This window comes from Ictalurus furcatus, chromosome 16, assembly GCF_023375685.1.
Source record: "Ictalurus furcatus strain D&B chromosome 16, Billie_1.0, whole genome shotgun sequence".
Taxonomy (NCBI): domain Eukaryota; kingdom Metazoa; phylum Chordata; class Actinopteri; order Siluriformes; family Ictaluridae; genus Ictalurus; species Ictalurus furcatus.
The window spans coordinates 17,317,640-17,344,616 of record NC_071270.1 but is presented as its reverse complement, the minus strand read 5'-3'; the positions used below and the strand labels follow the sequence as shown (position 1 = coordinate 17,344,616).

The 26,977-nt window shown below is 38.2% G+C and overlaps 1 protein-coding gene across 2 annotated transcripts in view; it reads left to right on the top strand.

Moving 5' to 3' along the window:
- Positions 1-24,381, top strand: part of megf10 (multiple EGF-like-domains 10) — a 71,119-nt gene extending 46,738 nt beyond the window's left edge. Inside the window, exons 9-25 of one of the 2 annotated variants that reach the window (XM_053645123.1) lie at positions 208-420; positions 2,267-2,441; positions 2,573-2,693; positions 3,704-3,867; positions 4,356-4,458; positions 7,171-7,317; positions 8,701-8,835; positions 9,289-9,417; positions 10,374-10,502; positions 12,672-12,800; positions 13,990-14,118; positions 15,009-15,236; positions 16,130-16,248; positions 18,273-18,396; positions 20,288-20,332; positions 20,564-20,767; positions 22,623-24,381. In XM_053645123.1, coding sequence (XP_053501098.1) covers positions 208-420; positions 2,267-2,441; positions 2,573-2,693; positions 3,704-3,867; positions 4,356-4,458; positions 7,171-7,317; positions 8,701-8,835; positions 9,289-9,417; positions 10,374-10,502; positions 12,672-12,800; positions 13,990-14,118; positions 15,009-15,236; positions 16,130-16,248; positions 18,273-18,396; positions 20,288-20,332; positions 20,564-20,767; positions 22,623-22,789 — 2,461 coding nt within the window. In that variant the 3' untranslated portion in view covers positions 22,790-24,381. Of the gene's footprint in view, positions 1-207; positions 421-2,266; positions 2,442-2,572; positions 2,694-3,703; positions 3,868-4,355; positions 4,459-7,170; positions 7,318-8,700; positions 8,836-9,288; positions 9,418-10,373; positions 10,503-12,671; positions 12,801-13,989; positions 14,119-15,008; positions 15,237-16,129; positions 16,249-18,272; positions 18,397-20,287; positions 20,333-20,563; positions 20,768-22,622 lie in introns of those variants that run through there. The other variant, XM_053645124.1, reaches the window with a different exon arrangement.
- Positions 24,382-26,977: the final 2,596 nt, after the last annotated feature.

Sequence of the window (26,977 nt, the reverse complement as noted above, 5' to 3'; positions counted from 1 at the left end):
ACCATGGGCGATACAAATGTTTTCACTTGACTGGAACACAAGCCTGCTCCTCTTAGGTCATCTAGAAGGACTTGGCTATGGTTTTCCCTCACAAGCATATGCAGCATGAGCAGTAGCAGCAACTGCCCAACATTAACACACAATTAGTGCTTAATGATCATGTGATTGATGCCTAGAGGTGTGTGTCTTGTGTGTGTGTCTTGGCAGGTGCCAGGATGAATGTCCGATTGGCAAGTATGGCGTGAACTGCCGCCAGACCTGTCGCTGTGAAAATGGAGCCACATGTTACCACATTAGCGGTGCTTGTCTGTGCGAGCCAGGTTACATGGGCGAGATGTGTGAAACCCGCATCTGCCCAAAGGGCATCTACGGCCTCAAGTGTGACAAAACGTGCCCATGCCATGCTCCAAACACCCAAAGGTAAAGCTATACAGTATAAGGATGTGCTATGTGTTTTTGCATAGTGTTTGTATGCATATGCGTGAAAGTCAGAAAAAGTGACAGAAAGAGAAAGCTTGCAGCACATGTAGACATGTGGGAGTCAGTTTAGTGTTTTAATAGCAGTGAGTGGGAGAAAGTCTGTCTGTTTATGTGTTTAGAGACCCACACAGTTTCCCATTGTGTTTATGGCCTATGGATGAGACAGGCTAGCACAGCTGAGTGGCTCCATGTGTTGTGTGTGGACAGCTGCTTCACTTTCACTCAATACAGCGAGTGTTTCAGGTGCCACCAGCTGCCCCAACCAACAGGTACAGGCCATGACCACTAACCACAAAAACAACTACCAATGCCAGTGTGTCAAATGTCTAACGAATCCTTCCCACCTATCTGTTTAAAATGGTTTGCCCCACCCTCTAGAAAACGGTCGTTAGGACAACCTTTATGACATCCTCCTGTTTTAAGTACAATAACAGAAATGTATAGTGCTCCCTGAAGTGTAGACACGAATTAAATAACCTCCAACAGAACTAAATTTCTTTGAATGACAATATTAACATTGCACAGCCTTAATGGAAGATAGATACAGTAGATCAGTGGTTCTCAAATTTATTATATTTATTATTATTATTATTATTATTATTATTATTATTAATCGAGACCTCACTAACTAAAAACGAGTAGCCTATAAATTACGTCAACTTTATGAGTGGAAAGCGAAGGAATATAAAGCTCTATGGCTCCAAAAAATAGAATATTAGTGCGCACATTGAGATAATGTTCACGACATAAAATTTGTACCAAGTGGGTCTGGTGAAATTTTTTGACAGTTAAAAGGCTCCCTGAGTACAAAAAAAGTGATCCCCTGCTGTACATGGCTGGGGCAGCTGGTAGATGTCCCCTATCAGAGAAAGTCTGTGATTACTACTATGTCTACACAGTCTACTCACTGCTGTCGTGTCCTTTTTCAAGAAACTTAACCCATTCTTGCAGCATGTATGGAGTTAAGATCAGATTGACCAAAACCTGAGCGTAAAATTTCTGATGCTTTAAAGAAAATCCTTGTTATTATTGATGTTCAAGTACATTAGGACGATTTGTTCAAGATGTTCAAGTACATTAGGACGATTTGAACTTCAGGTTTAAAAAAAAAATTAAATCAAATAGTATATATATATATATATATATATATATATATAAAAAAAATCAGGTTAAAAATTCAGCAATTCTGCAAGATCGCATTTGATTTATTCATATTTAGAAAAGAATTTAGTTTACTCTATCCTGACTTGTTGTAATGTACATGGCTAATACACTATAAATGGAATTGTGTGCTGTCTTTGTCTAGGCAAATGTACTTATCACTGCATTATGTGGCATGGCAATTCAGGTTCAGAACCTGCTAAGCTTAACACTGTTTGTTTCTCTAAATTCACTGATTTTGCACATCCTGAGTTATACGTCACCAAAATCACACGATTGATAAAGCTGGAATTTACACTGTGTGTGAAAGTGGGGATTGACTTAATAAACTGGCAAAAGAGTACATTATATAAACTGCTGAATTTTCTTCTGATTGATTAATTTATCAAATTAAATGTATATTTATTTTTTAAAAATTCATTTGAATGCATTTAAAAAAAAAAAAATTTAAATTTAAAAAATCTAATTCATACAAATATTTTCAATCATCTAAGATCTGTAGTGACGAAATGAAATAACATCAAATTATGTTCTGGTGAATCTAAGGGTTTTGGTGTGCGTGTGTATATTATATTAAACATAAAGATGAAGAGGTAGATGAAAAGTGTATTGTGCCTCTCTCCAGCTGCCACCCTGTATCAGGTGAGTGCTTGTGCCAGCCTGGTTGGTCAGGTATCTACTGTAATGAGACGTGTGCACCAGGCTTCTATGGCGAGGAGTGTCAGCAGGTGTGTCAGTGTCAGAACGGTGCAGACTGCCACAGCGTGACAGGAGAGTGTGTCTGCGCTCCAGGCTTTCAGGTGAACACACATTTACTATGTTATATTTTCTCACACTGATTATTGAATTCCTGAATCATTATGGTTCTTTTGTTGAAGGAGCAGCTTTTTGAATGACTCTGTTACTAATGTGTTTATAAAATCTTTTTCAGGGTGCAGATTGCTCTATACGCTGTCCAGCAGGGATGTATGGAGTAAACTGCTCCTCTGCTTGCACCTGTAAGAATGGAGCCACGTGCTCATCTGTGGATGGATCCTGCACATGCAGAGCAGGTGATTCAACCTGATTTGTGAAAGATTCTCTGAAGGACTTTGTTTATGCACTATTAAAAATAGTTTCAGTGGCTCCCAAGTGGCACAACAGAAGCGAATACTATTGTCAGGAGGTTGTGAGTTTGAAGAGAGCAAAATTGGCCATGCTTTCTGAGTGGGAGGATTGCCTTTATTCAGAGTGACACTAGCCAATTGTGGGCATCAATATAGTTTATTATATTATATATCAATATAGTTTATATTTGTTTACAATTAAAAATCGTAAACGTTTTGACTGCATAAGCATCATGGTAGTGGTAGCATCATATTACTCATTGCCCTCGGCCCCTTGGTTGTTTCTCGGACCAAAGCCCTCCTTACCCTGGTAAGGAGGCACGGTTGTGGTTGTGCCACATTCTTTCCATCTTTTTTTTTCATAATGTTTTTTGTTTTGTTTTGTTTTTTAACCAAACCCTGAGTGAAATTAATTTTGAAAGCTCCTTGATCTTCATAAAGCTGTTTGTTTAGGTATGTTCTCTCTTAAACTTCGGGGCATTACTGTACATTTAGGTCACATGACTATTTTAATTGCACACCGGTGTACTCCATTCAATTAACTGTGATTTCTCTTATACTGGAACAAATGTACGGACTTGGGATGGGATGAATTATTTAAACCAAGTATAGTTTATAGATTTATTTAGAATGATTTTCATCTTAATTTACAATCTACAATTCTTCACAAGTGAAACTGATTCTAGCTCTGAAGCAGGGCCGTTACCCTGTTTATAGGACTCACTAATTACTCTGTCTTTAAAACAATAGATTTTTTAAAATATTGGATCCTTATAACAAGTAGCTATGCATTGCTTATGTTGAATGTTCAGTGTTTTATAATTATTACTATTGCTTATTAATAATTAGATCTGCTCTGAAGTGTTTATCGTGAGCCTAAGGAATTACTTTGCTTGTACACACATTTAAATGTGTGGGTGTAGAGAACTTTCCTCATACCTTTCTCTTTAACCCAGGCTGGCATGGAGTGCACTGCTCTATAAACTGCCCCAGTGGTACATGGGGACTCGGCTGTAACCTCACCTGCATGTGTGGGAACGGTGGAGCTTGTAATGCTCTAGATGGCCAGTGTACCTGCGCTCCAGGCTGGAGAGGTGAACGATGTGACGTACACTGCCAGGTGAGCTTTCAAAGAAATTCACACACTTCTGTATTCTAATGATCACAATGACTTTTTTTTTTGTATACTGATTTTTTTTTTCTCCAAATCCTATAATTGATCCTTGGATAGTTTTAAACGTCAACTGAATACTTTTCAGGCATGATGAACGTGTTGGAAATCATCTTAGGCTTCTTTTTTTAATGGTGTGCAATGGTATGTACCGCATAAAGAGAAGAGATCACAGGCTCAGAATGAAGCAGCATAGCTTTGAATGAAAGCTTTTCACAGAGCAAACTCACTTTGTCCTAGAAGTCCATTAGTCCATTAGGAATTAATGCAATGTTCGCTGAAAGAGCATATTGTAGTGCTTCCCCACAACGTATCACGTTTATCACATTACTATTAACTATAATGTGTAATATATATACATAAGTATTTTATTTTTACCCAATAGAATCGAAACCTTCAGTTGTAAGCAGTATTGTGTAATGATGTGATCTCTTTAGGACGGGACATATGGTATGGATTGTCGAGAGCGCTGTGACTGCAGTCATGCTGATGGCTGTCACCCTACAACCGGACACTGCCGCTGTCTCGCAGGCTGGACAGGTGAGCTGTGTTTCTCGGTCTCTGCCAGGATAAATATACAGGCTACATCCTGGTATGCTATGTAGTAATGACATGACCCAAATATCCTACTTCTACTTTAGTGTTTATTAAAGTGTGTGATGTTCAATTGGTCAATTATATCAGATCAGTGGGAATTAGAAACCTCTTCTCTCTCTTCTCTCTAGCTGTTTTCTTTCTTCCTTTCTTCTCTGTTATCCTCCTCTTGTAAGTCAACCTGATTGCTTTCATGTTTTGGACATGTGTTGTGGCCTTGTGTGCTCCATTACTCTTGTTTATGTTCACTTTGCTGTGTTTCTCAGCTCTTTGTTTTGTTGAAGCTTTGCCACAGCTGTATGGCTCTGGATCTCCACACACGCATCGTGTGCGGCATGGCGATTTTAGTCATCAGCAAGACTCCGACCATAATTAGTCCATAACAAGCTGATCCCAGCATGCTGATCCCAGAGGAGTCTTTTAATTATTCTGTATTTTTGCCAGGCATTTTTGCTGACTGATTGATTGGTCCATCCATATTTCATATTTCATTGACAGATTATTAAGAAACAGACAGTTTTCATGATTTTCACCATCAGGTGTTTATGAGGTTCGCATTGGATTTTATATTACTGGATCACAAGTCACTGTTATGATGTAAAACAACTTTTTTGAAAACTGTTCTTGTTCTCTTTTGGTGTTATCTTCTCTCATCTCCTTTAATCTCATCTCTGTTCTTATGTGGTGTGTTTTCGTCTCATATATTTTAGTCTAACTCACCCCCTTTAATGTCCTCTCATCTCTGTTCTCATATCCTGTTCTTTCCTGCTATCATGCCTTTGTTCTGTTCTCCTCTCTTTTGTTTTCTCCTCTACTCTTCTTGCCTCACCTCTCTCATTTTCCCCTCTAAGATTTGAGTAGCATACTGATGATATTATATGTTGTCCTGGCCCTTTAAATACACGGGCATTTCTTCAGTGCTACTTCTCCAGAGTTTGTCGCCAGCTTTTCCCCATCACCTAGCAACACTCTCGGGTCCTCAAAGAGGCCTTTGTCCTGTGTCTTGGCCCAGCGCTCCTTTACAATGCTGCTTATCAATGCCCAGTTTGTGGGGGGGTATCATGGATGGTGCTGGAGCACACACAAACAGACAGAGATATGATAATTTACATTCTTCCTTATATCTCAACTTGTTAAATTTGTCATGGCTGCCAATTCTGAGAATACATGAGTTTAAAGAGTTGAATAAGACAATCAGATGTGAGCACTTTCTTGCACTTCTATGGGCTGTGCTAAAGTACACTTGAGGGATTCGCAGCATCAAGAACAGGATTAAATTCCCACTTTTCTTAAACTACAGAGCAATCTTAATCATGTAAAGGAGGACTATCTCTTTCTGCTGTGTCTCTCCTTTTATCTTGCTTCCAAGTTAGCAATTTTATTATTCTGGTCTAGGGGCTTTAACATTTTTTTCATGACATAATGCCTGTGTTAGACACACTTATACCTTGTAAAGGGACTTTTCTATGCGCAGTATGTGTCAGTTGTCCTCTAGTGTACCTCTCATCGGTAGTCAGTGCAACAGGATGCTGTTGGTAGGGTGCATTGGGTTGGTGAGCTGTTAAGTAAGGAATAAAACACAACAGGGCATGCTGTTATAGCAAAATAATGTGTGATGTGGTTACTTTCCAATAACAGTAAATCCTGAAGTTTTATTCTTCTTATGCAAGATGTTATTTTTTTATTTATTAAAGAATGAAATGTTGTACTTTTTTATCCATTCATAGTTACATGTTAATGTTGTGGTGTGTCCGTAAAACAAGTTAGTTCCTGTATTCACTTACATTATAGCAATTGTAAACGCTCGTGAACTCACCGCCCTTTCTTTTATTCTATCATTTGAAGTTAATAAAACAAAAAAAAGATTTTCCCATGTCGGAAAATGTAGAAGAGCAGCTTTACCTCTGAGCGTTGACGCTGGCGGCTCCTTCCAAGAATGCCAAATATAGTAAATGTCTTCTCATAGAAAACTTACGCCATATCAATAACTGCACACATTTCTTAATCTGTTTATGTGGAGCGCCTACCATACAAGTCCCTACTGTATGTAAGTTGGTACGAGAGAAATGATAACGCATTACAACAATGAGTCGAAACCTGTGATTTGCCTTGCAACTCGAACTACTGTCAGAATATGCTGTTAGAAAATGTGTTTAATCAATATCGGACAGAATTGTCAATTCAACAGCGTTGTGGTGTAAAAGGTGTTCTAAAAAGCCAGCAGTGCTGATATATGGGTCACAAAATAAATATTGGACATATGCTGGTCTCTTTCGACTGATGGATGGGGTAGAGGGTGTCTGAGAGTTTGTGCATATCAACAGGTGGTCTACATTCAATAATTTGTTCTATAAAAGTGTACTTTATTGTTGTAGGTGTACCGGATAAATTGGCCACTGAGTGTGTATTTGGTTATACTTGGATAGAACCTATAGAGATATCATTTCTGTATACTGTGTGTATGTGTCTGCTTAGGAGATTGCATTGAGTTTTTCCATTTGAATCCATCACATATATTTGCTATGTTTTAGTATTTAGCATGTCAAATATATATTTATGTAGATATTGTATGTATGTTTCGGCTACTTCTTATAATAGAAAATTCTTACTTGCTGTGTGTGTGTCTAATGTTTGGGCATATATTTCTCTTCTTCTCAGGGATCCACTGTGACAGTGTGTGTGCTGAGGGTCGCTGGGGACCAAACTGCTCTCTGTCCTGTAACTGTAAGAATGGAGCATCGTGCTCACCTGATGAAGGCACATGCGAATGTGCTCCTGGCTTTAGAGGCACCACCTGCCAACGTAGTGAGTATTCTGTGTGTGTGTGTGTTTATAGCTGCCTATAAGTTTTTCCTTGTGGTCTGCCTTGTGTGACACAACATATTAAATCTTGTTATTCTGTGTTTGTTTGTGTTTATAGCTGCCTATAAGTTTTTCCTTGTGGTCTGCCTTGTGTGACACAACATATTAAATCTTGTGATTTATATTTATTCTGATGTTCATTTATACAGCTGCCTAAATTCATATCAAACTTATAATAAATTTATTTGTATTGCACTGAAGCAGCTAGTTCTCTGGACTAGTTTTCATGCAGGAAGTACACTCACTGTCTACTTTAACAGGAACACCCGTACACCTGCTCATTTACGCAGTTTTGCATTTAGCCAATCATGTGGTAGCAGCACAATGCATAAATCAGCACAATGCAGATGCAGGTCAAGAGCTGCAGTTAATGTTCAGTTAATCAGTCAAACATCAGAATAAAGGAAAAGTGTTGTCTCTGTGACTCGTGGCATGGTTTTTGGTACCAAATGGGCTGGTTTGAGTATTTCAGAAACCGTTGATCAAACCTTGAGGTGGATGGGCTACACCAGCAGAAGACCACATTGGGTTTCACTCCTGTCAGCCAAGAACTGTGATCTGAGGCTATTATGGGGACAGACTCACCCAAACTGGACAGATGAAGATTAGAAAGTGTCCATGGTGGGTGAGGTTGTACCCTTGATAGCCTCAGATTCTTGTTTTCGGCTGACAGGATTGGAACCTGATGTGGTCTTCTGCTGTTGTAGCCCATCCACCTCCAGGTTTGATGTGTTGTGTGTTCTGAGATGCTTTTCTCCTCACCACATTTGAAAGTGCTTATTTGAGTTACTATAGACTTCCTGTCAGCTCAGACCAGTCTGGTCATTCTCTTGTGATCTCTCTCATCAACAAGGTGTTTCAGCCTGCAGATCCTCCGCAAACAGGATGTTTTTTGTTTGTTTTGTTTTTTTGCACCATTCTGTGTAAACTCTATAGACTGAGAAATACTAAAACTAGCCCATTTGGCACAACAACCACGCCACAATGTCCCAGAGATCACACTTTTTCTTCATTCTGATGTCTGATGTGAACATTAACTGAAGCTCTTGACCTGTATCTGCATGATTTTATGCATGGTGCTGCTGCAACATGATTGGCTGATTAGATAACTGCATGAATGTGCAGGTGTACAGGTGTTCTTAATAAAGTGGACAACGAGTGTATATTTACATGATACCTTGCATGTGCTTTCTGTATTGCATTTCAACACAACAACCACGATTAACTATTTAATTTCTTCACACTATTTACTTGCAACAAAATGAGAATTAAGTGTGGCATTTTGTGCTGAACTTGTCTCCTGACGATATCCCGATATTCCTACAGTCTGTTCTCCAGGTTACTTTGGGCACCGCTGCAGTCAGACATGTCCTCAGTGTGTGCACAGCAATGGCCCGTGTCATCATGTGACAGGCCAGTGTGACTGTCTCCCTGGATTTAAAGGAGCTCTTTGCAATGAAGGTGAGAAAGAAGTCATTAAAGCAAGGTTCTTACTGTCCGTATTCGTTTCAGTGAGCCAGTAAAGGTCTCAACAGTTAATATTGTTTTGCAGCAAGTGACATTTGAGAATTAAAAAAAAAAAAAGATAGGTCTGCTCATGATTTCGTGGCAGATTAATTCTGTGAAAAAAACCCAACTTATCAAAAAAATCTGTTTGTACCTGAACATTACACCCAAAAAAAAAACTCAAAACAGTTTCTATTGGTATTAACATTAATTTTCCAATTTGTATTAAAATTGCAGTAAAATTCATTATCTGTGCTCATTATGAAGTTTTTTTAGAATGTATAATTAACAGGTTATTAACACATAGAATGTATAACTATTGGGTTATTATAGAATATAGAACCAACAAATTAACACCAAATAGAATGTGTAACCAGAGCTGTTGTTTGCCCATTTGTTTCTGCACAGTGTGTCCCAGTGGCAAGTTTGGGAAGAATTGTGCCTGGACATGTACCTGCACCAACAACGGGACGTGCAACCCCATCGATGGCTCATGCCAGTGTTACCCAGGCTGGATCGGCAGTGACTGCTCACAACGTGAGTACTGCTTAGGAGCTTACACTTCCTTTGGAAAAAGGAATTTCCATTTCCTAAAATAGGGACAGCGAATGTGAGAGAGGCCCTAATGCTGAAGGCACTAACATTGAAGTTGTGAGGGTTTACAAGCTGCATCCATTGTCCTCATGACCAAGCATAGCCACATGGTATATGTCAATCCCTTTAAAAGCCAAATCCCTACTTTCACTGTCTCCTAAAGCACTATGTTCTCAGGTCCTAAAGTAAAGCGTGGCTTTTAGTGAATTAAAATAACAAGACAGAAATAAACATAAGTATGGATAATATTACTGATTGAGGCTTGACCCTGGGACACATAGAGATGCTTTTTTTTTTATTTAATAATGTCTCATAAATTGAGCAAGAATTATTCAGATATTCCTGATATGTTAAAGTACGTGGCAGCTTAGCGGTTAGCCCATTTGCCTTGCACCTCGTGGTTGGGGGTTCGAATCCCGCCTCTGCCCTGTGTGTGTAGAGTTTGCATGTTCTCGTGCTTCAGGGGATTCCTCCAGGTACTTCGTTTCCTCCCCCATGCGTTCTAGATTGATTGGCATTTCCGAAATGTCCTTAGTGCGATTGTCCAGCGTGTCCCCCGCCTTGTGCCCCGAGTCCCCCAACCAGCCCCCCCCCACCCCCCCCGACCATGTGTAGTATATGCATATAGAAAATAAACGAATGGTACCCTAATTTCCACATGCCAGTCTCTGTATTGAAAAGGAAGTCTCTGGCGCCCCCTGCTGATTGTATACTGAAATTCCATCCAAAGTGTTATATGGACTCTCATGCTTTTTAGGTGCTCATTGAGGCTCGTTGATGCATTTTCCTAGTTAACTTTAAAATCAGCTAATTGAATACTTTCTGTTATTCAATCTGAACTTTTATAAGCGCATACACTATCAGTGATGTTAGTGTATGTGGTGTGTTCGGTGTTGTAGCTTGTCCTCCTGGATACTGGGGCCCAAACTGCATCCACACATGTAACTGTCATAATGGAGCATACTGCAGCGCATACGATGGAGAATGCAAGTGTACACCAGGATGGACCGGCCTTTACTGCACACAACGTGAGTCTCTCTCTCTCTCTCGTTCTCTTTCTCAGACTATCATACACCACCAGTTAGTCATAAATTAATGTGCAGTGTAGCAAATCAGGATGTAATAACTACCTAATATCCATAACTCCTGGAACTAACGCATGCATCAAACATTTATACAACCATGTTCAAATTCATTATAGTGCTACACTGCCTAGTACAATTTTGTGGATCCCATGCCCGTTTTCTAACATTTCCAAGTTATTTTTGATTTTAAACAACCTCAAATTTGGGCAAGAGATGGAAAAACAGAGGTAAAAGGCAGAGTAGCTCTGCAGAAAAACACCTGACATAGTTCTAAAATAACATCTAGTTTCATTGATCATCACAAATATTTACACGCAATAGTTTTCCTCAAAATATACGTAGTTATTTGATTCTAAGCTGTCTTTGATTACTGTCTGTGTGTTATGCGTATTCTTCCCATGTCAGTGTGTATTTCCTCTGGGTTTCCTCCTACCTCCCACAAATATGCAGATATGTGTATTGGATGTGCTGACTAGTTTATGATGAGGATGTGAATGTGTGCGTATGTGCTTGATGCCATGTGATAGACTGGTGTCCAGCACACGATGTATTCCAGCCTCATTTCTTCACATTTTCATTGGCTAATGCTTGAAGTTTGATTCAATCTAAGAGCTAATCAGATCCAGTAATCAGTATTGGTATTGGGGTCAGTACTGACTTGAAACAGCCATGGTTGTATGTCTTAAACCCTGCCAGGATTATGCCTGTGATGTTTTACACAACGTGAAACCCACTGGAAATTGGGATTGATGAATGACAAGCTTGTTGCTCTATCAATCTGTTTAAATTGTGGACTAGTTCAACAAAACAGACTTCATATAAAAACCATAATGAACTTTCTTTTACGTTCACACTATCCGTTGTTGCCCAGATGAGGACGGGTTCCCTTCTGAGTCTGGTTCCTTTCAAGGTTTCTTCCTCATATCATCTTAGGGAGTTTTTCCTCACCACTGTCGCCACTGAGTTGCTCAAGAGGGATAAATTCACACACTTAAAATCTGTATCCTGTGTTTATATGTTTCTGTAAAGCTGCTTTGAGACAGGGTCCATTGTTAAAAGTGCTATACAAATAAAATTGAATTGAATTGAATTGGAATTAAATTAAATTGTATATACCCTCTTGAGAAAGGTTTATTAAATCCTGCATCTGGTTACAGTACCTATACAGTTAATACCCAGTAACCTGTAAACCTATAAAACTTACTGTTGAGGATGCGTTTTTATTACGAAGCAGAGCATATGATTCTTTTATATGCCAGGACTGCACTGTTTGATGTGAGAAAGATCACTGAATATGAAGCACTAATATTCAGGAATGACTCAGCGCTCTAATCGTTGCTGCCAGATAAGTATGAAAGTACGTCTTGATGTTCATTTTAGCCTTGCTGTCCTTCACATGCAATTGCTCTCTCGCCTGTGCATGAGGCAGCTTAAACCGTATCTGAACTGAAAACAGCCTTAAGCATTTCCAATGCTCTAGTGCATGCCAGTGTAAATGTGTGTGACAGACATTTTAAGGACAAAGTGTGTCATTTTGTAGATTTTCATCTGCAATTCGAGTGCACAAGGGGGTCAGACCTGTCTTAAGGGAAAAAATGGTTTATTAAAGTGTCATTTATTACAGTATGTCTATCCAGATGATGGGAATTTCACACTAACTCAACTAACATTAACTCTGCGTTTCTCTAAATAGCACCACTACTATAACGGAGACTGTTGTGATTTTTAGATGCCATTTCCAACACCATAGAAATGCTTTCATTTTGTACCAGTTGATTAAACCATTAAATATTGCCTCTTGTCACACTGAAACCTCATCATTTACAATTTTAATATAATTTAACATAATGACATGTTATACAACTTACATAATTTACTACGCAGACATTTCTTTATTTTTAGCAGTTTGTCATATAATGCACATTAGCAACAGTTACTATTTTCTAAGCAGTTATTACATGACATTGCTGCACTTCTTCTGTTATTGTGGTTGTTGTTTGTCATTCATAGTCAATGAAAGAAGTCATATATGCAATACCGACATTTAGTTTCTAACTGTATACAGTTTCAGTCTCAGTACATATGATTGAAGTGGATGTGTGCGCATTGCAGGCTGTCCGTTAGGTTTCTATGGTAAAGACTGTTCCCAGAGCTGTCAGTGTCAGAATGGTGCAGACTGTGACCACATCTCTGGGCAGTGTACCTGCCGCAGAGGCTTCATGGGACGACACTGTGAACAAAGTGAGTGAGCAGGGGCCTGGAATTACACGCTCAGTTGAGTGAATAGAGCCAATCACGTTTGGTATAAAATAGGGGTGTCCAAACTACAACCTGCAGGTATCAGTAAGGAAGTTTATAAAATGAGGTGCTTAGTTTCGGACACTTTTACTATTATACTATTACATAAAAATCAGATTGAAAAATTGTCCAGCTCCCATTTCCTCCTCTTTTCGCTCGAAAACCCTCTAATATTATTACTCTTATATGCCAACATTACCAAGCATTCGGCACCAAAAAAAAAAACCACATGACTATGTGTAATTACCATGTAGAAAATATTTGGAAAAAGAACAGAAAATCTATTTATCTGAAAACTCACTTATAGGGGAAATCTAAGGGCAGTCTTTAAATGCCATCAATAAATATTTAAAATTTAATGCTAATTATTTCTGACCCTATAATGTTAATTGAAAACAACACCAATATTACAGTTTTGCAATTAATTAAAAAAAAAAGAAAAAAGAAGGATTAAACAGACATAAGTACATGCCTTACTCTTATTATTTTTTGTCCAACACACACACTGGAGCAATACATTAAAAAGAAAAAAAAAAACAATTTCCTAAAGTTATTCTTCACTATTAAAAAAACAAGTCCTCTGAGTCTCTGAAATGATATCATGCAAGTTTAGGAATTATTTTAGAAATACCTTTAACTGAAAAACTAATGAAAGTGTTTTACAAAATTGTTTCACATAATTGTTTATTAACTGCACCAACAACTGCCATTAGCCGTCCATTATAAACAAGTTTTTTTATTTTAAAAAGTAAACTTTTTTGTTCTTTACACAATACAGGGAAATATTGAATGTCACAACTATTGTGATCCCATATATGATACAGATGTGGTATATAGGGCTTAGACCGATGAACACTAGAGTATTTCTTAAAGCTAATCATGTAAATTATAAGGCGGTTTATTAGTGGCAATTAAGTGGTCCTATTTATTTTTTTCATGTATATTATTACATATAGTCTCTGCCCTGTGCTTCCATATTTATTTCTCCATCTGGCCTTCCATAAAAATCGTTTGGACGCCCCTGATTTTAATGATATCAAATGTCTTTGAAACCTGTGTACCGGAGATTTAGCAAACTGTGATGTGAGGAAATGATGATGAGGTAACCTACTGCCTCTGTGTATGCTGTCAGGATGTCCTCCTGGTACGTACGGTTTTGGCTGCCGACAGGTGTGCGAATGCCTAAATAATTCCACCTGTGATCACATGACTGGGACGTGTTATTGCAACCCAGGCTGGAAGGGATCACGGTGTGACCAAGGTAGGACAAGCCTTTTATACATTTCTATATTTGATTCGAACCAATATATATATGGTTGCAAATTAGGAGCAAGAAGACATTTTGGGTTTTAGAATGAGTCATTTTTCATCTGTCGATTCTGTTTAGTGCAAAAAATGTTCGTGTTCGATTTGAGATGCTGCTAAATGTAATGTGTTGAGAGGCAGGAGGCAAATATGCAGACTTGGGGCAAATACAAAAAAATAGAAGCAGGTATCCATAGCAAAACAGGTTAAATAGGCCTAGAGATTATCCATATTCAAAACTAGTGTCAAAACACTACACATGGATCAAGGAAGTTGAAGTAGAAACCATGGCTTAGACTTATATAAATATTCAATAAGATTTTGCAAGAATGCATTGAAACAATAGGGTATATACAGTATAGACAAATTAATCATGGAGTAACATAGAACAGGTGAACACAATTGGGCAACAAACCAGTAACAGTGTATGGTCAGAAACAGGACTAGAACAGGAACCAAAACAAAAATGTGCGAATGGTGTTTGTTGCTAAGGGCACAGTGATGAAATGGGGGAATCTATGAGACTACCTTACAAAAATGAATAAATAAACACCAGACCAGCAAAACTTGTATATAAGCTATTTACACAGAGTGTGATGAATTGGTGGAATCATTGATGGTGATTGTGGTTAAGGCAGAGGCAGAACAGGAGCCGTGGAAGAGCCAAGCGAAAGAGAGCAAAGCGAATTGATTGCATTAAAAATGCTGAACATTGCCGGATAAATATGAGCTATTTAAGAATGACAGACCCACTGAGCAAAAGTATTTAAACATCAGTATCTCTTATTTTCTGTGTCCCACTGAATGTGTTGCACAAACCAAAATGTTTGCTCTGATTCTTTGTAGTTGGTGTCATCATTGTAGGCAACCCTAACAGTCTGACCAGTGCCGCGGTTCCAGTTGATTCGTATCAGATTGGTGCCATTGCTGGAATTATTGTCCTGGTGCTGATGGTGCTCTTCCTCCTGCTCCTCTTTATCATTTACCGAAAAAAGCAGAAGGGAAAAGAGCCTGCAATGCCTTCCGTCACTTACACCCCTGCCATGCGGGTTAACACAGACTACACCATTGCAGGTCAGTACTGAGGCTTAATGTTAAAGTATTTTTGTGTCTAGTGACTGAAGTGGAATTCATTAGCTAGCCCACTGGACAAATAAAAGCTGCAAGGTGCTTGCCGAGGCCCATGTTTTAGTTGCTGGGAAACTGACTAGGCTATGAAGTGGTAGCTAATGTAATGTAATAGTGTATGGTGAGCTAGTTAGCTAGTTAAGTGCGTTAATACAGACTAAAGGAAATGAGCAAGTCTATGGTCATTATTATTATTATGTTTCTAATGTAGCACATCATGCCTTCGACAAAAAGTCAGCAAGGCGTGTTATATCCTCAAGTCATATATAAACATTATTATTCCAGTCTAGCTACCTTGTGCCTTGGCCAGTGTAATGTAGTCCAGCAGGTGGAGAGATTCTGAACAGGTCACATGTACTATACTAGTTACAGCATCAAGGTGCATTACATGACAATTAAGTGCATTAGGCACATGTTAAATATAGCCTACATACCAAATGACAACTTTTGTTTTGCAGAGGTCAAGGAATATGTTTTTTCTTCTGCTAATTGAACCTACTTATCCAATGGGAACCTACAGGCGAGTGATTGACTGATCATGAAAAATTCAACCTGAGAATTAGCCTGCCATCAGTGTCTCTTTTCATGGACAGGAAATAGTTTCTCCATTAAGTCTTCAAATGCAGAAACATGCAGGGCATTTTAATTCATTACAGAAATGAATTAAGTTGTTTTGTTTTCCCTGGTTAGTTCTTTCTGTTTGATTATTTTGTCCAATAAGCATCTTCCGAGACAGCACTACTAAATATTAACTAAATATTTATATTATTATATATTATATAATATATTATAAATATTTATAATATAAACTACATATTTTTTTTAAAAATCTTTTTTAGATGCAGTACCGCAGACAAATGAGGTTCCTCCCAACAGTAACTACTTCTCCAACCCCAGCTATCACACGCTGGCCCAATGCACCAGCCCACCTCATGTCAACAACCTGCCTTATGGAAAAGTGAGTTTTCCTGCTCTAAGGGAGGAACAGAACCTTCTGTCCAAAATATGATGAAATTGATTTGTTTTAGCTAATGGACTGCAACAGCATGAAGTTGGTTAAAAGGTCTGTAGGGAATTTAGTCAGTGGTGGGCGGAGCACAGACACACAGGAGGCCGTTTTAGGGTTTTTCCGTGGAGAAATCTTTATTCCGGACAGTCTGTGAAGGGGGTGTGGGTATGCGTGCGTGTGTGTGTGTTGTAGTGCAATCGTGCGGTGAGGGTCTCAGCCGTCTGCGGTTACAACCAGGGGGCGGAGCCTTCACTCGCGTCGGAGTCGTCTGAGGGGAAGTAACACACAACAGCGATTAGCCGACATGCACTAGTCAAAAATTGCCTGAAAACACACCAGAGACTTGCTCACATGCACGGCGAGACTTCTCTCCCTCTTGCAAATGGAATATCGCCCTTTTATACTCTCCCCTCGCCTGCTAAATGGTGGAATTCTTCCGTGCGGCGCACCATTCACCAGCCAGGTGTGCGTCGGCGACCCCGCCCCGCCGTCACGTGCTCTCCAGCCGTCCAAAACATTGGTGGTGCTGAAGCGGAGCTGTCTCTTCAGCACCACTGCGGCAGTCGCGGGAGGAGCAATCTTTGTTTCCTGTGCGCCGGCCGCCAGCCTGTCGCCACAGGTCTTACCCAGTAACACACTATGCCAAAATTTAAAGAAATTCCAGAAATGATGAGGAAGAAGGTGATTGAAATACATCAGTCTGGGAAGGGTTACAAAGCTATTTCAAAGACTCTGGGACTCCAAAGAACCACGGTGAGAGCCATTATCTCCAAATGGAAAAATAGTTCAGTAGTGAACCTTCCCAGAAGTGGTCGACCTTCCAAAATTCCTACAAGAGCATAGCAACTACTCATCCAGCAAGACACAAAAGATTCAAGGACAACATCAAAGGACCTACAGGCCTTTCTTGCATCAATAAAGGTCACTGTTCATGACTCCACATCCACTCTGGGCAAAAATGGCATCCATGGAAGAGTGGCGAGGTGAAAACCACTGCTAACCCAGAAGAACATTAAGGCTCGTCTGAATTTTGCCAAAACACACCTTGATGATCCTCAAACCTTTTGGGAAATATTCTTGCAACTTGCAGTAATTGAGGGAACCATGAAATCTGCTCTCTACCAGAAAATCTTAAAGGAGAATGTCCGGTCTTGAGTCCATAATTTGAAACTCCAGCGCAACTGGATTATGCAGCAAGACAATGATCTAAAGCATAGGAGTAAGTAAGTAGGGCAGTGAAAGCTCAGTGGTTAGGATGTTGGACTACTGATTGGAAGGTTCAAATCCCAGCCCTACCAAGCTGCCACTGCTGGGCCCTTGAGCAAGGCCCTTAACCCTCACTCTGGATTTGGGCATCTGCCAAAATGCAGTAAATGTAAAGTCCACCTCTAAAAAAAATCCAAATTAATGTGGAGTGGCCTAGTCAAAGTCCTGACTTGAACCAAGTGAGATGCTGTGGCAGGATCTTAAACAGGCAGTACATGCTCATAAACCCTCCAGTGTGGCTGAATTAAAGCAGTTCTGCAAAGCAGAGTGGGACAAAATTCCACCACAGCACTGTGAATAACTGATCTCCAGTTATCCGAAGTGTGTGTTTGTAGTTATTGCTGTTAAAAGTGGCACAACCAGATTTTAAGTTTAAGGGGGCAATTAGTTTTTCCCATGGGTGATAGGTGTTGGATAACTTTTTTTGCTTCAATAAAAAAATAAAAAAATAAAAACTGTATTGTGTGTTAATTCAGGTTGCCTTTGTTTTATTTCGTTTGTATTTCGTTTGAATATCTAAAACTATTTAGTATGAGATCTACACAAAAACAGAAGAAACAAATACTTTTTCACAGCACTGTACATGTAATGGCCAAATTACATAGTATAATGTACAAAAGATCTGCTCATTATTAGCTTCAATTAGATGACATTTGGCTTTGAAGTAATGGTGATCCACTTTTCAATTCTTTTTTCCGATGTGCCAGGCGAAGAACAACCAATTGTTTGTGAACCTGAAGAATGTGGAGCAGAGAAAGAGGCCTTCTCTGATGGAGCACACTGGAACATTGCCTGCTGACTGGAAACAGGGCAGCTGCTTCAATGAGCTTGGTGAGCCAGGGGATTTTGAAAGGGAATACTTTTCTGATACTTTCCCTCGGATAATGACTATGACTGTAAAACCCGGGAGCTGGAGGCAGCTGTATGCAACTGCTGAGTCACTTTTTCAAGGATTTACCAAGAGTCACAGCCAGAACAGAACTGTCTTACACACAGACAGAGAGGACCCAAGACAATTGTGTAATTATCTGCAGAAACAAACAGAATAATTGTAGAAGCTGGAAAACACTAGAAACTCTGTGGCTTAATAATTCAACTACATAAAACTGACAAAATCATGTCAGAACTGTAGCATTATAGTATAAGATGTATGCTTTTATGAGCTGCTATGACAATGATATGAGTGTCATATTATTAGTAAGGAATAAAACACCACAAAGTGAAAAAACTCAGATGTTGGTCAACACGAAGCGGAGTTACTCTTTCCATCCCAAAGTTGATCGTTTTCAAATAACAGCATGGCCCAAAGTGTTTTATTCCACTTATACCACAGCAATTTGCCAGTTCTAACAATTTATTCAAGATCAATACGTCCTAGTGGCTTAGGGTTAGGGTTAGGGTTTCCTGTAACAGCACATCCCTAATTGGAAGCTTGTTCAGTAAAGGCTTGTCCTGTAAACAGAAAAGACATTGCACTGCTTGTTCATCACTAATTCTAGCATGTTGTGCAGCATCCAGAAAATAAACTAGCTCCTGTTATCGCTTACGCTATAGCAGCTATAAACAGTCGTTCACTCACCATCCTGTCTTTTTTTCTCTCTTCTGTTGTTAACAAAACAAAAAAAAATACATTGCTGTGTTACTGAGAAACCGCAAAGCCCTTACAGCTTCACCTCTGACTATCATGAAGCACTGATACTGGAGAATGCATAAATGCAAAATATTATATATTATATAAAATATCAGATTGACTGGTATCCTTTGTTATATCAGGGCTCTTCTAACATAGATTAAACAATCAATGCATAGCATCTATCACATGGCATGTAATAAACCTATGCTGAGTGCACTTAGCAAAAACCTAACATGTGATACGAGCTGTCTTGACATCAAACACTATGGAAGTCATGAAGATGCCAATAATAGTGACGTACCGCTGCGGTTTAACTCGAAATAAACTGTAAAAACTGTAATAAACTCATGACCACATTTGATAGGTTTATGACAAGGTTCTCTTAGTCCTATAATGCCGAGAGCGTATAAATGCATTAAACATCTTTTCTTTTATCCATAGGTCATTCATTTTAAATTCACATGCCTAAATATTATATTATTCAAGTGGGACTTCTGATGATTATTGATATTGATTATTTCTCTGTTACGTAAGGGAGAAATAATGCTCTAACATGCAAAATGGTCATTCAGAAAATAAAACCTGCATTACATTTCTTTTCTAACATGCGATATTTAAGAAACATAAGAAATCAAATAAAAATACACATTAATCTCTGTGGCAAACTTCTTATTTATTTATTTATTTATTTATTTATTTATTACTAGCCTCACTAATGCTGAACCAGCACTAGACAGGAGACTTAACTCAAATTAACTAACGTGTAATTATCCTTAACAAGTACATGACAATCACAGTTAAATCACTTAATCACTATAATCAAATATTCCATCTTACATGTTTTGTTTTGCAACTTCCACATAAAGAAAAACCTCCTCTCCGGGTTGTATTTGAACTATGTGTTTTTTATTCCAGTGTTTTGTTCCTTATATTATAGTTTTCACATTATGTTCCTGTAAGCTTTTTAGCAGGAGTTGTTTGTGCCTTATATTTCTCTTCCTCCTCCTTTTGTGTGTTTGACTGTGACACTCTCTCTCTCTCTATCTCTTTCTCTCTCTCACTCTCTCTCTCTCCCTCTTCTTTGGTTAGGAGCATATGGAGTTGACAGACATTACCTTGGAAAATCTCTTCGAGGTAAGATTTCTTTTATACATGGTTGAGTGTAGGCTGTAGAGAACATGTCATCATGAATCAGTCTTTGGCTGATTAATAAAACCACTTATGACTGAAGAGACATTATAAGAAAACTCTCTTCCAGACCCTGGCTATTATTGTTCTACTACTGTACACAAATGCTCCTCATTCTTAATAACCGAGACGTAGTACCATGTCTAATTCTTGGCTGTACTATTTTGACTTGTTTAGATCTGGTGAAAGGTGTGCCCTACCATGCCAGCTCCTGCTCTCTAAACTCAGAAAACCCCTATGCAACAATTAAAGACCCTCCTCTACTGGTGCCCAAGAACACAGAGTGCGGCTACGTGGAGATGAAGTCACCTACGCAGAGAGACTCTCCTTATGCAGAGATACACAACTCCAGTCCTGCAAACAAAAACGTATATGAAGTTGGTAAGTGGCCAGATATCACCAGTATCATTTTAAATTTTTCTTATAAAAAGTGGCTTCTCTTCATGATTTTTTTCCTACTAACTAACTACCATCTGTATTTTTATGGAAAGTGACATTTAATTGGTAACATATTTTAATATCATAGTAAGCTTCGTTAAACTATTTGTTATATAGTATAATATTGTTAGATTGTAGTGCCGGCTGTAATTCAAATAGTTCATACTAAAGTGCTTGTTCTAAAACATTACTGTTTCTATGGTAACAACTTATTCACAGTGACTGGATGTGCCACAAAAATCTATAGTTGTATCCCAAGTGACATACACCATAAATGACATGTACTGCATGAATTTTAGAAGGGTAGTATCGCCTCAAATGGAACACTAACTTTTTTTTTTTAACTCACCGGAAGTATAAGCCGTTTCCCAGTCGATGGCAAATGACGTAATGTGAGATGAGAGCTGGTAAATATCAAAGCCCGGTAGAAGACCAATGTAACCGTACCTTGATATGGTGAATTTTTAAAATGTTGAAAAATAAAAATAATGTAACATTTAAAAGAATTCAACTCACATTTGTACGATGTCTTGTCCACCAGTGTCATCGGCCATCTTGAAAATTTTTCTAATCCAGGGTCAGAGCATGGTAGCCCCTCCCCTCTCCCGATATATAAGCAGAGCTGCGACCATTGAGTGCACGATGTGTCCAACATTCCACACTTCATTTTTTTGTTGAATAAGTGCATCATCTGGGTATTTGAAGTGCACTTCTTCTTGTTGGAATTTGTAGTGTGAACTATTTATACTACAAAAGGGCATAAAATTGTGCATACTGTAAGTATGTGATTTAGGTTGTACCTTAAGCCTAATAATAAACAGATTCTTTAAATAGTTGTTATTTAACAAAGACATATAACCGTTGATGTGATGAAGCTCTCTGAAAGGAGGTATTTATTTAACTTAAAGTGGGGGAAATAAGTATTGGACGTGCCAACAGATTTTTCAGTAAATATATTTCCAATGAGGCTATTCACATGTAATTTTCTTACCTTGCCTTGGAGAACTGCTTTTTCTTAGCGTGTTCAATACTTTTTTCCTGTGTCATTCCACTTTATTACACATAACTTCATTTATGGACTTTAATGTTTGGATTTCTTTATATGTGTGAATTTCTTGAGTTAATACCAAAGTCTGGTGAAAATTTCATGTGAATAGCCTCATTGGAAATATATTTACTGAAAGAAATGTTGACGCATCCAATACTTATTTCCCCCAGTGTATTTGCTTTATGGCAGGGGTGTCCAATCTTATCCAGGAAGGGCCGGTGTGGGTGCAGGTTTTCATTCCAACCAAGCAGAAGCCAAACCTGAGTCTATTGGAAGCCAAGCTCAACTGATTAAACAAATGGAATCAGGTGTCTCGTGCTTGATTGGAATGAAAACCTGCACCCACACCGGCCCTTTGTGGATAAGATTGGACACCCCTGCTTTATGGTGTCCAGTGTCCGTGCTTTGTTACAATTAGTACATTTTCCGCTACAGGTCTACTGGACAGAGGACTTTTTTCAGAGATGATAAACATGGCAATCTCTTTTTTTTCAAGTCTTATTAACTTGAAAAAACAGAAAAAAGAGATGCTGTGTAGGAATGTCTGTTTATACCTATGTAAATTGCTGTGGTATAATAGGCATAAAACACTTTGGTATCATCACACATCACACCATTGTTTTCCTGTAACAGCATGTCCCTGTTTGGAAGCTTGTTCAGTAAAGACTTGTCCTGTATACAGAAAAGACTGCACTGCTTGTTCATCACTAATTCTAGCATGTATGTGAATCTCCTTCTCTGTCTTTTCAGAGCCAACAGTTAGTTCAGTCTACACATCTGCCAACAACAACTGCAACGGACCATTTGGCCAGGACCCGTACGACCTACCAAAGAACAGCCACATCCCCTGTCATTATGACCTGCTGCCCACGCGAGACAGCACGCCGTCCCCCCTCAAAGAGCTGGAAAATGAATGAGCTCTTAGAGACCTGACCAAAACACACCATTCCCACTGCGACAAACACACCTTCTGTGGTTCCTTCAGCCTCATTAGTGGCTTATTATACACTTTCTGCATATCTCCACATCAGTATATTACTTGTTTTTATTGTTGTCTTTTTTTTTACAGCCCTTTAGTTTTTTTTTAGTTTTTTTTACTGTTGGGATAATCATTCTTAATCTTGTTCTTTTCTTACAATAAGAAGCATATTTAGATTTTTATTTCCTGAACATTTCTCTCAGTTGAACACATAAGAAAACCCATATTGAAAATAAAATGGAGGGATTTACATGAAAGAGGTGATGTGACATAGCAGATTTCCACAGTAACTTTTCTCAAACGTATCATTCCACTGATGAAAACATATCACTTGGAAATACAGAGTGAACCTCAAATTTATTTTTGTAAAATAAATATAACTGTTCTGAGACTTATTCAGTATTTGATGTTGGAAAGGAGGCTGGATTGTGTTTGTTGCTTTCTGTTTTTTTTTGTTTGTTTGTTTTTTTTGCTTTTTTTTTTTGTTTTTTTTGCTTTTTTTTTTTTTGTTTTTAGAGGAGTTTATATTACCACCATCTGTGTTGAGAATTTGTATTGTCTGTGCAACATTGCATTATCACTGCTGTTTTAGAAATTAGAGATGCACCAATCTGATACTGAATATATATTATCAGGGCTGACTTTGGTCTAAACTGCTGGATTGGTATTGGATTTGACAGCCAATCATGTGGCGTCAGTGCAATGCATAAAATCATGAAGATATAGGTCAAGAGCTTCAGTTAATGTTCACATCAAACATCAGAATGGTAAAAAAGTGATCTCAGTAACTTTGACCGTGGCATGGTTGTTTGTGCCAGACAGGCTGGTTTGAGTATTTCAGAAATTAGAAAAAGACGAGGGGATGTTTTTCAAATTTTCAACCCTCCAGTTTTGGTGAGCCTGTACACACCGTAACCTCATATTCCTATTCTTGGCTGACATGACTGGAACCTGATGTGGTTTTCTGCTTACCACAGTTGTAAAGAGTGATTATTTAAGTTACTGTAGCCTTCCTGTCAGCTCGAACCAGACGACCAAGTCTCCTCTTACCTCTCTCATCAGCAAGGTGCTTCCTTCTGCAGAACTGCCACTCACTTGATGTTTTTTTTGTTTTTTGCACCATTTCTGAAATACTCAAACTAACCCATCTGGCACCAACAAGCAGGCTACGGTCAAAGTCACTGAGAATATTTTTCCCCATTCTGCTGTTTGATGTGAACAATAAGTAAAGCTCCTGGCCTACATCTGCATGAATTTATGCATTGCTCTACTGCAAAATAATTAGCTATAATTAGATCGTTGCATGGATGAGCAAGGGTACACATGTTCCTAGGAAAGTGGCCAGTGAGTATATTTTCTGATCCGCTGACATTTTATGCCATGATTGCCATTTTTGCATCGACATGTTGGCTGAACACACAGATCGTGGCTCGGCTCGGCATCAGTATCACATCAGTACCAGGTATCGTCATATTGTCAGACTCTGATATTGGCATCATACTGAAAATGCAAAACGTGGCATTCAGTGCACCCCTGTTAGGTTTTGTTATCTCTTACCATTTTATCCATACTAAATTTAACCAAAGGTCAAAGTGCCATAATTAATGTTTTGTTGCTTCATCTATATTGACTCTTTTGGTATTTATTAGACAAGTGTCCTTCAGTTCTGTCCTGCGTAGCCCTGGGTGTGCACTCACCAAATCACTAATACTGTAATCACAGTTACAGTTCAGTTTTGATCCCAATTACAGTAACACACCTTTGTCTGTAATAACTTGTTTGTTTTTATCCAAGACCAGTGTTTACGTCAGGTGAATATTTTGACATTTTACATAATTGATCATCACCAGGCAGCATAATACAACCTTAATACAAGATTTGATATAAAACGCTTAAAAAGGAATGAAAATGCTTAAGCTGGACTTTTGCAGTGAAGTTGAAATGCGTTGTTAACATCAGTTCTAGGTCAAAGGATTTGTTTCATTTCAACACATAACCTTTTGAAAGTTTTCTGTATTTATACGTTACATAAAGTTTTGCATTGAATGGAACACAGACAGCCGACAGTCTTAATCATCTCTGAGCCAGGTGTTACATTTGTATAATAATAATAATAATAATAATAATAATAATAATAATAATAATAATAATACGCATTTGTATAATTGTACATAGCTGTTACTTATAGAAAAAAAAGCCACAGGATATAAGACACTATGGGAAGTGTGTGAAAAATACACTCAATACCATGTGGCCAGTTTGTAATGTTAATTGGTATTTCATTAAAAAATCTGCTACATGTCGTTATTTAGGGTCTTTTACAATAAAAAGAAGTCCCATTTACAAATTTCACTCATTATAATCCCTTTTAGTAAACCATGTTAGTGACTAGTACAGGGGCATTTTTTCCATCTTTTTTCAGTGGCCCAATCTCTCTGGCTTTAATGCTAAGTTCTTTTTTTTTTGTTTTAAAGTTTGAAATACCTTTTTAACAGGACAGATGTGGTTGAGGAATATTACCATTCAATATTATTCAAAATGGCATTTCTATATTGATAAATTTTTTTAAGCTCTTGTCTTCAGAGTAATTAGAAGTTGACAGATTATGATTCAAAACTCCAGTGCAGACTTGTTTTAACAGAACTGGAAGGTTATATAAGTGTTATGTAAATATATCTTTATTTTCCTTAATATTGTGTGTTTTATAAGAACAGAATGAAATTGCACAGTTGTCATCCTCTTCCCCAAAGAACACCCATGACAATGGTATTTGCCTCCATAGTCCCACTTTTCTTACATGCTTTGTTTTGTATTTTATTTTTCTGTAGTGTATATGTACTGTATGTGCAATTTTGCTTTACAATAAAATGACAAAATGTGTCACATCATTTACACGTGATGCATGTGTGACATATTACACTGAAAAACAAAATCATGAATCAACATATTTAAATTAAGGGTAGAAGTTCTACTTACAAAAAGTAAATAGATAAATAATGTCAGGTTTATGTTAAACTCATTAAATAAAACAATATGTACATTTATGAAATTTGTTTGTTGTAGTAACAGGGACATTATATCAATGTGTACATGCTAGGTATTTTTACTTAAGTGGAAATTCTGCTTAATTCAAATATGTTGATCCATGAATTATTTCTTTTTGTATGATAATGGATAAACGGGATTCAACACAGTAAAAGTAATAATGATTAGAATTTACCCTGGTATCTTTATTTTGTCATGATTATATGCAATACACTAACCTTAACATTAAATGGTTTTAACCATCGCTACCAGAAATGCATGCACTAGGTGGTGGAGGAATTATTTCTTGGGATGTCCATCTATCCATGCATACATCTGAGATTCTCATTAGCATGACATCTCAAGAATGAGCGGTTGAATACATGTTTGGATTTATATGGAATTATCATTGCAAACAGTAAATGAACTGATCAGATTTTGGAATTGAGCCAAACAGGCTCACGGTCACAACAAGATCAAATATATATAGTCTTATATGGTTTTTCTTTAATAGCTTTCTTCCTGTTTTAAGTACATTTTAAGGTTTTTTTTACACATACAAATTAATACCAAGAAGGACTTGACTTGTTGGCAGTGGAGGAATCTCTAGTTTAAATATTTTTAAACTAATGATTTAAACTGAGGGGCACAGTGGCTTAGCATGTTTGCCTCGTACCACTAGGGTTGGGGGATCAACCTGTGTGTGGAGTTTGCATGTTCTCCCCATGGTTTGGGGGTTTTCTCCGTTTTTCTCCTCCAGTCCAAAGACGTTGTAGGCTAATTGGCATTTCCAAATTGTCCATAGTGTGTGAATGTGTGTATGATTGTGCCCTGCGATGGGGTGGCACCAAATCCAGTGTAACAACCAAGTGTACCCCCCTGGTGCCCTGAGTTCCCTGGGATAGGCTCCAGGTTTCCCCATGACCCTGTGTAGGATAAGTGGTATGGGAAATGGATGGATAGATGATTTACACTAGCAAGGCTATTTTTGGAAAACAACTTCATATAAACAATAGCTTATTTAATGATGACCTTTATAAAGAAATATCAATGAGCTTGCTTGTGTGTGTGTGTGTGTGTGTGTGTGTGTGTGTGTGTGTAT